Source organism: Strigops habroptila, chromosome 4, assembly GCF_004027225.2.
Source record: "Strigops habroptila isolate Jane chromosome 4, bStrHab1.2.pri, whole genome shotgun sequence".
NCBI classification, from domain to species: Eukaryota; Metazoa; Chordata; class Aves; order Psittaciformes; family Psittacidae; genus Strigops; species Strigops habroptila.
The window spans coordinates 11960347-11971365 of NC_046358.1; the positions used below are offsets into that span (position 1 = coordinate 11960347).

General features: G+C 44.5%; 1 protein-coding gene across 2 annotated transcripts; it reads right to left on the minus strand.

Moving 5' to 3' along the window:
• Positions 1–413: 413 nt before the first annotated feature.
• On the minus strand, positions 414–7521 carry TMX1 (thioredoxin related transmembrane protein 1). Of its 2 annotated transcripts, none has more exons than XM_030484893.1 (8): positions 7355–7519; positions 7117–7232; positions 5835–5880; positions 5041–5169; positions 4084–4129; positions 3900–4001; positions 2419–2488; positions 414–1719 (listed from the first exon to the last, which is right to left on the minus strand). In XM_030484893.1, exons 1-8 carry the CDS (start codon positions 7483–7485, stop codon positions 1541–1543), a joined length of 819 nt encoding a protein of 272 aa, XP_030340753.1. In that variant the 5' UTR covers positions 7486–7519; the 3' UTR covers positions 414–1540. The 2 variants fall into 2 exon arrangements, with proteins under 2 accessions (XP_030340753.1, XP_030340754.1); XM_030484894.1 differs by having other exon boundaries at positions 1414–1955; positions 7355–7521.
• Between the last annotated feature and the right edge of the window lie 3498 nt (positions 7522–11019).

The following is an 11019-nucleotide window of genomic DNA, read 5'->3' on the forward strand; positions in this document are numbered from 1 at the left end:
CAGTATTTCTTTCATATCCCAGAGTTCATTACAAGCTCCTTGTCTGATGCTCTATATTCTTAAAAATCACCAGGAGAGCCTTGCTTTAGAAAGCCAGGCTGCCAGTGAAAATATCACGAGCATTTCTACATTTGTGGTCTTAACTCCTCACAGTAGTTTACTATTAACAGATTTATCAGCTGCCAGTCCTGCAAACCCACTCAGGTGAATTAAAAAACTAAACCCAAACAACTACCAACAAAACCAAACAAAAACCCCCAAACCCCTAGAAAAACCCAAACCCAAAACAGCCAGCAAGAATAGGCTCATCAAAAAACCTCAGTATAAGGCTAACCCTTTCCTTGCAATGCCTTGGACAAAAACTGACTATGGAAGATTCTTTACAAGCAATGTAAGATAACACTGGTCCAATGCGCATGTGCATTCTTTTTATTTCTACACAAAATGAAAACAAATACCATACAGAAAACAGTAGACTACAGGTTGCTCCTTAAAGAAAGAGTATATTGTTTCAAGATGGTTTTGTGAGACCTGAAAAGATGACTTTCTGTAAAAGAAAAAGCAGCAGTTATTTCAACTTCGTACTAAGAACAGCCTGACTGGATTTGGAGTAAAATTTGACTAAGCAGAAATCACTGATGCATATTAAAAATAAGCAGAGTCCTACTGCCATCCAGCAGGATGACTGGATAGGATTTGCACTCAGCAGAGAACCCTGTGTGTAAACTATTCCCATGTGAATCAGTCACGGAGACAAACAAGACTTCATAGTGCTACTTGTAATTTTTTTTTCTACAAAAGAATTACTTTGCCAAGAAGCTCATAATTTTCTACAGCCTTGTCTAAAAGAAATCAATGCAAATAGCAGGTTTCTGGTCAGCCAGAGAATCCACACTACACAGAGTGCTTTGTGATAACTTCCATCTGGGAAGGTGGCAAAGACAAGCTCTTGAGCTTTTGTTCAGAGAGCAACCTCTGTTCCTCTAAATGAGGATAGCAACTTTCATCTCTTTGGAAGAAGAAAGACTGAGGGTCTTGTAGTTCTCATTGTCATAGCAGAAAGCAGTTTTTATCATATAAAAGGCCTAGAACATGTCCCATAACTGAAGGAACTCTTCCCCCTCAGCATTTCTTAAGAGCCCAACTAGATAGATTTATACTGAGAAACCTTTTTGAATGCTTTAACAGCAAACAGGTTAGTGCATTTTCCTTGCTAATGTTCCCTAATGCAACAAGTACACTGGTTTACATTGTTAAAAAAAAAAAAAAAAAAATCCTTATAGAACAAGTCATTCAAGAAGCCATGTACATTATTTCTTAGCACTTCTCTTCACACAGACACAAGTTTCAGCCACTTGCAACAGCATGTTTTACTTTTGAATACCTGATGCCAAAGATGCCCTTTTTTCCCCCCCCTGAATTCACGAAAATGCATCATTACCACCATAACAGGAGTCATTCTTCTCTTCAAGCTAAAAGATTTGACATTTGTCTCCTTCTCAGTTGGTGACTCAAACACTAATCCTGCATGCAAATAAACCTAAGATTTATCCATTGTGGCAGCAGTGATCACTGGGCGCTGCCTTACAGCATTTGGTGACGAGTTTCTGTTGGACACTTCTTTACCCTCCATTTCATCATCCGAGATATCTTCTTCATCTGCTTCCTGCTCTTCATCCAGCTTTTTCAGCAGCTGAGCTGACTCTGGAGCTAGCTTTCCTTAAGGAGAAAGGAAAACATGCATACACAGATACCATTACCAGGAGAAATGCACTTTAATATCATGGAGTAGCACAGGATTTTGATGAACGTAATCCAGGTAGCACTTTCCAATTTCAGTCACTTCAGCTACCACCTTAGGTAGAATTGTTGCTAGCATGAAATTACTCCCAGGTCAAGTATTAAGAGACAACAGACTGCCCAGACAAGGTAAAGGAAGATAAAAATTCCTCCAGCTTTTGGGGGAAAAAAAAAAAAAAAAAAAGTCAGGTTCCTACAAACCAGGACTTTTTAAGATTAGCTTGAAAAATTCCAGAGACTAACCCCAAACTGAATCAGTTACCATCCACTTTTATTCCTCATTTTGCCCCTAGAAATTATGCAATCCCCAGCTTAGCAACACAGACCTCCACTTAAAACTTTTAATCTCCCTACACACATGGAATTTCATATCTTGCAGTTACAAGTGTGCTGTAAAAGCATTTTTCCATCTCCTAAAAAAGATTTTTTAATAATAGTTTAGCTTTAGCGAAATAGAAAATACAAACCCAAGATAAACCCTAAGGGCAAACAGCTGCAGGTAAAATGTAAACTTCTACACTAAATCTCACATCCTGCAGACACAAGTTACATACCAGTATTTATTAAATAACATTTAGCAAACAGCTTCACAGAATTAGAGGTATACCGCAGGCTTACTTGAGTGAGGGTATTGTGGCGGTCTGTACCTTTTGGATGGACAGATACAGTCTGCTAAGAACACCATTATCTGAAACCAAAGAAAAACATGTTTAAACCTCCAGACCTTCCACACATGAGAATCATGGAATTGTTTAGGTTGGAAAGGATCTTTAATGTCATCAAGTCCAACAGTTAACCCAGCACTTCCAAGCCCGCCACTAAACTATGTCTCTAAGTGCTACATCTACATGTCTTTCAGGTACTTCCAGGGATGGCAACTCCACCACTTCCCTGGGCAGCCTGTTCCAACAACTGACACAACCCTTTTCGTGAAGACTTTCCCAATATCCAACTTTTTGGGTTTTGACGACCCCTTTGGTGAAGGCTGTTGGCCTTCTTGGCTACTTGAGCACACTGCCAGCTCATACTCATCCAACTGTGGACCAACAGCCCCAGGTCCTTTTCTGCCAAGCAGCTTTCCAGCCACTCTGCCGCAGGCATTTCATGGGGTTGTTGTGGTTCAAGAGCAGGACTCAGCACCCAGCCTGTTGAACCTCATACAGTTGGCCCCAGCGCATTGATCTAGCCTGTCCAGATCTCTCTGTGGAGCTTTCCTGCCCTCAAGCACATCAACACTCCCACCCTATCTGGTGTCTTCCACAAACTGAGGGTTCACTTGATCCCCTCATTCAGATCACTGATAAAGATATTAAACAGATCTGGTCCCAACACTGGGGAACATCACTTTTGACCAGCCATCAACTGGATTTAACTCCACTCCCCAGCACACTTTGGGCCTGGCCATCCATCCAGTTTTTACCCAATGAACAGCACACCCCTCCAAGCCAGTTTCTCCAGGAGAATGCTGTGGGAAATGGTGTTAAAGGCCTTATTGAAGTCCAGGTAGACAACACCCACAGCCTTTCCCACACACACTAAGCAGGTCACCTTGTCATAAAAGGAGATCAGGTTAGTCGAGCACAACCTGCCTTTCATAAAGCCATGCTGACTGGGCCTGATCACCTGCACATGTCCTGTACATGCTGTATGACAGCACTCAAGATGATCTGCTCCACGGAATTCCCTAGCACCGAGGTCAGGCTGACAGGTCAGTGGTTCCCCAGATCCTCCTTCAACCCCTTCTTGTAGACAGGTGTCACGTTTGCTAACCTCAAATCAACTGGGACCTCTCCAGTGAGCCAGGACTGCTGAGAAATGATGGAAAGAAGCTCAGTGAGCACTTCCACCAGCTCCCTCAGCATCCCTGGGTGGATCCCACCTGGCCCCACAGACTTGTGTGTGTCTAAGTAGTGTAGCAGGTCACTGACCATTTCCCCTTGGATTATGGGGGTTTTGCTCTGCTCCCCATCCCTGTCTTCCAGCTCAGAGGGCAGGGTACCCTGAGAACAACTGGTCTTACTATTAAAGACTGAAGCAAATGAGACATTAGTGTAACACACAACAGTCACAAGCCAACCACTTTCAAGTGCTTCACTTACAAGTCCCAGTATCAGTCCTGAGAATAGAGTTGCCAAAGCAAACACAGCATACGAGCCCCAGACCGGTATTCCAACATTTTCTGTTAAATAATTATGGCAGTGCTGAAATAAAAGACAGGAGAATAATCTCAAGAATAGCTGAAACTCATGTGTGCTCAGATAAAATAGAGATCTAAGCACATACCCTGATCCACATTGACAACTGGAACAAAGCTGACATACTGCTCATCCTGAAACAAAGCAGAAAAAAAAAAAGTAATTGAGGACATCTTTAAGCCAGTCACATACCTGTACCTTCTGATTTGCCTGACTGGTCGTTATTTCATCCCAAGTTGAACAACTTTCTGCTCATGTCTGGTTTCTCTTCTAACTACGTTGATTTTTATCTTCCATTTTGTCTTTTAATTCAATAAACATTCATTTCCCATGAGCTGCTTTTGGTACCAACATCGGCTTGTTTCAATGTTCCACGTAGAGACAACTACAAACTTCACAAACTTTGACTTGTATCTGCTGACATACGAATTTCAGTTACTTTTGTTTATGTTCTATTTGGACAAACAATCTGAGAATAAGCTGGAACTCTTTTCAAGATATTAAGAACTAAGCATCTGGAGATTTTATTAAAACAAGAGATCAATCTATTAAAGAAATCAGGTTATATAAGAACTGACATTATCTTCAGACACTTAAGTTCAGCCATATTTCACATACAAGTGAAAAAGACCAGGCTATCTGCCACATATATCCTGCTGGTTCTGACATTTCCCTGTTACTGTGAACCTTCAGCATTCATACTCACTGTCTGTAAAGGAAAGGAGAATTTGAAACATTAAGCCAACTTAAGTTGATAAATGAGTGAGCTGTAGAAGCAGCCTGCATACTGCTTCAGTATGCACAGAAATGGGGCTGGATCAGTACACTTCTAACTTATTAATCCTAAAATTAGTACCCTGTTTCACACAAGGAGAGGGGGAGAATCGCCTCCCTCAACCTGCTGCTGAAGGAGGCATGACACTCAATCACCACACTCACAGACTAATTAGCAGCTCAGTAAGGAGGCAGCACCAGGTGCAGCACACCTAAGGACCTGCCCCAGCTTGCCCAACAAGAAGTTATGATAAAAATCATCAAAACTTACAGGAAAGAGGAAGGACCAAACCATGATGAAACTGGTTCAATAGATTTCCATTCCTGGTCACTGATGAAATTTATGAAATCAGATTTAGTTCTTGCACCCTGGTATCTCCTGAACTCACCATCTTTACAGCTGCAAGACAAACAAAACAAGTCCTTTATTTTAGATAGTCCAAGCATACATTTGCTTCCATTCAACATCTTCCCTCTCATCACCTTGCTCTGTTTGTCTTTTTTTTTTTTTGATGGTGGGTTTTTGGTTTTTATTTTGTTTCTTTTGGGGTTTTTGTTTTGTTTTGTTTTTTCTTTTGTGTGGTTTGTTTGGTTGGTTTTTTTTGTTTGGTTGGTTTTGTTTTTTTTTTTTTTTTTTTAGTTTTACTTTTACTTTTCCTTAGATTATATTGGCTCTAAAACATTTTCCAAAGCTCTTGACTACAGGAATTTCTAGAATCTTGACTCCACATTTATCTCTGCTAGACACATGGTTATCTAAGTTGCAATTCCCTAGAGATAATGATCTTCCTAATGCACTTGCCACACAACTGCACTAAGATCAACCTACAGAAGAAAATAGATTGCAAAGTGGAAACACCCATGAGAAGATAGAATAAATAAGGCCTGAAGGAAAACAAAAAAAATCAACCAGCAGTACTTTAAGGTCAGAGTAAGACAATGGTTGTCCCTGTGTAAAGTAACCCACATTCTTAAAAAGCACAGTAAATCTCATTTATTTGTCTCAATAAAAAGTGGCAAAAATATCCTCTCTCCTCCAAGAAATCTGCTGCATTGCATACTTACTGATAGATGGTAGGAAGAGCTGTTATGACAAATCGTCCACTTAATCCTGTAAGAAAAGTTATTTTTCAGAATTGTAGAGCACACTTACACAAAAGACAAGAAATGCCTTATTATACACCAAAATAAAAATGGCTCCTACCCCAGGTATCAATATTTAATTGTGATCAAACACAAGCTTGCGCATATAGATGTAGTGCACACAGTCTGAAAGTCCCTGAATAGAGAGCAAGAAAGTTTCTCCATGGGGATGTCCAGGGATAACTGTTTCACTTATTTTGGCTGTAGCTCTTCAGAGAGATGCTCTCCTTTTCCCACATGATCTGCAACCTTCAGTGTTTGCACAAAATAATTCAAATAAGGCAAGTTTCAAAAGTTATGGGAAGAAGTTACAAAAGTTACTTTGAAGAACAGTATCAACATGGAGAAGGTCATTTTTACAAAGCCCACACAAGCAAGAAGACAATTCAGGTAAGTGAGTTTCAGCTGCAGGAACAAGAGGAAGTAGTACCACAGGGAAGGCTGAAACCACATTTTCACTCTGTATGATGCTTAAGTAGTACAGCCAAAAATCCCTTGAAACCCTCCAAATCACTCTCCAGAGAAATGCTATTGTTACCTTTATTTAGTTTTTATTATATAACCAGCAATCTGCCTTTGGTAGAATCATAGAATCATTTATTGAGTCCAGCCATAAACATAACATTGCCAAAATGAAAAGTTTCCCAAAACAACTCCATCTGCTGTCAGTTTGAGCTATTCTTCTCCTTTAATATTTGCTAAGATACAAAAGTAGTCCTGGAAAGACTTCTTGGTTCTGTTTTCTATAAGACTAGGATTCTAAAATGTATATGGAAAAAGCACATAAAAAAACCTTTCTGAAAACATAGCTCCATATGAAACATTAAGTGAGCTTTATCATAGAATGGTTTGGGTTGGAAAGGACCTTAAAACTCACCCAGTTCCAACCCCCTGCCACAGGCAGGGACACCTTCCACCAGACCAGGTTGCTCCAAGCCCCTGTGTCCAACCTGGCCTTGAACACTGCCAGGGATGGGGCAGCCACAGCTTCTCTGGGCAACCTGTGCCAGCACCTCACACTTCGAGTTTCCTATTAATTTTATTTCCTAAAAGGACATACACTTTGTCCTGGTTTCAGGACTTCCTCCTTAGTTACTGACTGGGGTTAAACCACGACACCCCTGCACCAGACACTCCAGGGCAATGCGAAGCCCGAAGCCCCGCAGAAGGCCTCTGAACCCCTGTCCCCGCCAGCCCGTCTCACCCGGCTGCTCCGTGACGTCTACTTTGGCGATGTTCACTTCCAGGTCCTCGCCCCACTCGGCAAACTTCTCCCACTCGGGCTGCAGGTTCTGGCAGGCGGGACACCAAGGGGCATAGCTGGGGGCAGCACAACTCCGTCACCGAACAGCACCGCCCGCTCCCACACGGCGTCAGAGCTGGCCGCGGAGACACCCCCCCGCACCCTCCCCGGCAGCCCGAGCGACCCGCTCCCGACTCACAACTCCACCATCCACTCTCCGTGCAGCAGCTCCCGCCACATGCCGTCCGAGAGCACCTTCACCGGGCTGCGCTTCCCGAGCGCGGCCACCGCGAGGCACAGCAGGGCGCATAGCCGCCCGGCCGCCGCCATCTTGCCCCGCGCGCGCTTCCGCCTTCCCGCGGCGGCGAGACAGAAGAGGAGGAGGGAGCCAATCGCGCCGCGGTACGTCACGGCTGGCTCCGCCCCCGCGCACGTGCTGGGGGCCGTTGTCGGGGGGGGGGGGTGGTGCGGCGCAGCGGCTGTGAGGGGCGGTTGCGGGCATGGCTCCGGGAATAATAGGGGATAAAGAAATGTCCTTGTTTTCCTCCAGCCCTCTGCCCGGCTCCGTGTACACGAGGGGTTCCCTTACCAACAGAATTCAATATCCACGTATTTAAACCCCAATTCTCCTCAGCCCCCTCCCCTTGTGCTGCTGACCTCCTTCCCCTGCGCTAGGTGCAGGATTGCTCCTCAGGGGCTGAGCCATCGTGCTGTGGTTTCAGTTCTTCACGCACAAGGAGTGTTGCTGTCCCCTGTTGGAGGTACAGCGAGGGGAGATGCCGTTGGCGCAGAAGCCAGTTCATTTCCAGACTGCTGTTCAGGTCACAGGGCCAGCCCTAATAGATGCTCAATTACATCCTGTTTCTTCCAGAATCACACCCGTTTTCACAAGAGCATCGTGCAGCTGCAGATTGGCAACATTGGGCAGGACTTGCCAAAGGCCTGTTCCTGAAGCAAGGATGGCTGAACTACCAAATTTCCAGTTTCTGATCCAAATCAGGGAAGAGCGAGATAGACCTAGAGACACACGAGTGAGAATTAGCATTGCATGAGGCAAGCCTCCTGCTTCCCTAGCTTCAGTCTCAAACCACTGAACTGATTTTAGCAGGAACCTTCTAGAGTACTTGTTCCAAGGCAGCTAGGTGGCCTGGAATACATCAGCAGGCGTGATTCCAGCTCGGGGGAAATGAGAGGAGACTGAAAGCAGGGGCTTGCAGTGGGAAATGGTGGGCAGTCAGAAATGTATGTGTTGCCTCTTCCTCTGCTGGTAGTGTTTCACTGCCAAAGATACACAAGCCGTAGAATATAGAGCAAACCGTGTGTATAAAGGGACCAAAGTGCTATCTTGCACACTCAACTGCAGAGCCAGGCACACAGGGACCATCTCCTGCCCTCCAAGTATTTGCTTATTCCAGAACGATACAGATGTAAACCCCTACAGACCTGCTGGGTTTACATCACTTCACACCAGTCTGAAAGTTGCTCTTGGTTCCAGGAGACAGTGAATGCTGTGCTGACTGGCAGCCCTTTGCTGTATTTTAGTGACAAGAAACCTGTTGCCTTGAGGCCAGCACAGGAATCTGCCTAAGGGTGTCCAAAGACATACTGGGGAAAATGATATTAGTACTGTTTTCTTGTAAAATGTCACTTTTGTGAGCGGAAGGTCTGTGCAGGTGGTTTTGTACTGATTTAGGAGCTCCAGCTGATGCTACATGCACAGGGCTCGTTCAGGCAAGACAGAAAATAAGCCATATTTAACTCAGTCAATAAAAACATTGCTTCTAAAACCAAAAATAATTCTTTCAGATAGACAACATAATCTGTAACAGGCCCATTGCTTCACTGCTGTCAGATACTTCACTGCGAGATGCAGTTTATGACACTCTAGAAGATTATGTTGGATTATTATATCAAATTAGATTAGATTATCTTCTTGAATAGTGATTTTGCCACTTAATGCTACTAGGCTCAAGGAGAAAGGAGCTGATAGGTGTCTACTGTGAATAAAGAGTAGCTTCAAAGGCATACCAACCTCCCTATGGAGACAGCAGGAAAGACGCTGAAGAGTATGACTTCATACCTCCTGCACTTGGTTCCAGGAATTATTTCAAGGGTAATGACTGCTGTGAATTACTTTTACTCTCCATTATTATTACATTGACATTGTCTCGCTTCTTTATAAAGTTTTGACGCATTTGAGAACAAGAAAGAACAAAGAACAAGCCTTGACCATATCTTTCATGCATTCTTTCTCCAGCCCATTTGTCTCGGCCCTCCCAGGTAGACTGGAGAAATGTCTGCCTCATCTTTCAAGGTTTACAGTAGAATAAAGAGATTTAATAACCAAACAAACAAACTCATTAACAAAAAACCTGTGTCCTGGGCCGCATCAAAAGGAGTGTGACCAGCAGGTCGAGGGAGATGATTCTCCCCTTCCCCTCTCATGAGACCCCACATGCAGTACCGCGTCCAGCTCTGGGGCCCCCAACATAAGAACGTGGACCTGTTGGAGTGAGTCCAGAGGGGGCCATGAATATGCTCTGAGGGCTGGAGCATCTCTGCTCTGGAGATAGGCTGAGAGAGCTGGGCTTGTTCAGCCTGGAGAAGGCTCCAGGGAGACCTTAGAGCAGCTTCCATTACCTAAAGGGGCTGACAGTAAAGCTGGAGAGGGGCTTTTGACAAGGTTGTGGAGGGATAGAACAAGGGGGAATGACTTTAAACTGACAGAGGGGAGATTTAGGTCAGCTATTAGGAAGAAGTTCTTCCCTGTGAGGGTGCTGAGGCGCTGGCATAGGTTGCCCAGAGAAGCTGTGGCTGTCCCATCCCTGGCAGTGTTCAAGGCCAGGTTGGACAGAGCTTGGAGCAACCTGGTCTAGTGGAAGGTGTCCCTGCCCACGGCAGAGATGTTGGAACTGGATGGTCTTTAAGGTCCCTTCCAACCCAAACCATTCTGTGATTCTATGATTCTATGAAACATAAGATGACTCTGAGTGACTTTAAGAAATTAACACATCTCCTAATACTGCTCCTTTTCCCTTTATGCCTGCTCTGTTACTGTGACTTGAGATTTGGGGGGGGGGGGAAAAAAAAAAAAATTAAAAAAAAATTGCTGCTTTGTGACTTACTTTCAGAAATGTGCATAGTGTGGAGGGACAGCACTGGTTTATTCCAGCAGCCACCACAGCCAAATCCCCTTCTTACCCTCATGCTTCCCTAAAGGTATGTTATACCTCCATGGGAGCAATGCCAGATCCTTATGTGTTCATGAGGCTGCAGAGCCTCATGGCTCTGATCTTGACCAACTTGAGGTGCCTCCATTACCGTCCTGGCAGTGTTCTCCTCTGCTTCGTCCTTAATCTAAAGAGGGATCCTCCGGTTTCTAGGCATGGCTCTTTCTCTGTGCAGGTGGCAAGAGTTAAGTTGTAGGTCAACATGTGTTTTAAGTTTTACTTCAGGTCCTTAATGTTTTCTCTTATCACAGAGTTTGTCCACACCTCCTCATGTACAGAAGTGAGAAAAATGCATGGTCCTGCATGCTGGAGGTGCTGTGCTAGCGTTAAAATTCAGTGATGGTGTTTGCAGGGAGGAAGAGGCTTGCCTGCTGAGATCTCTGCTGAGAGCAGTGTTTCCTGCCTTTACAACCAACATCGGCCTCCAGTTGCACCAGCACTCAAAGGGGAAAGTAGGATCACTGGTCAAAACTCTCTTGAGCCCGGGGACTGCTGCCAGAGTGCACACAGCCTTCCTGTTGGCAAACCCCACCAACTGTCCACATCCTCTGAGAAAGCCCCAAGCAGATCTGCAAAACACCCTCTCCTCTGTGGGCTGAAGTTCTGGTGGTGGCGGTCAGAAGGTGCAAATGGC

Coding starts and splice junctions, on each gene's coding strand:
- TMX1 (XM_030484893.1), bottom strand. CDS start 7,485: ATGGCGGCGGCCGGGCGGCTATGCGCCCTGCTGTGCCTCGCGGTGGCC. Junction 4,130..5,040: donor TTTGGTCCTTCCTCTTTCCT/GTAAGTTTTGAT, acceptor GCTTTGTTTCAG/GATGAGCAGTATGTCAGCTT. Junction 1,720..2,418: donor GCCACAATACCCTCACTCAA/GTAAGCCTGCGG, acceptor TTTCTCCTTAAG/GAAAGCTAGCTCCAGAGTCA.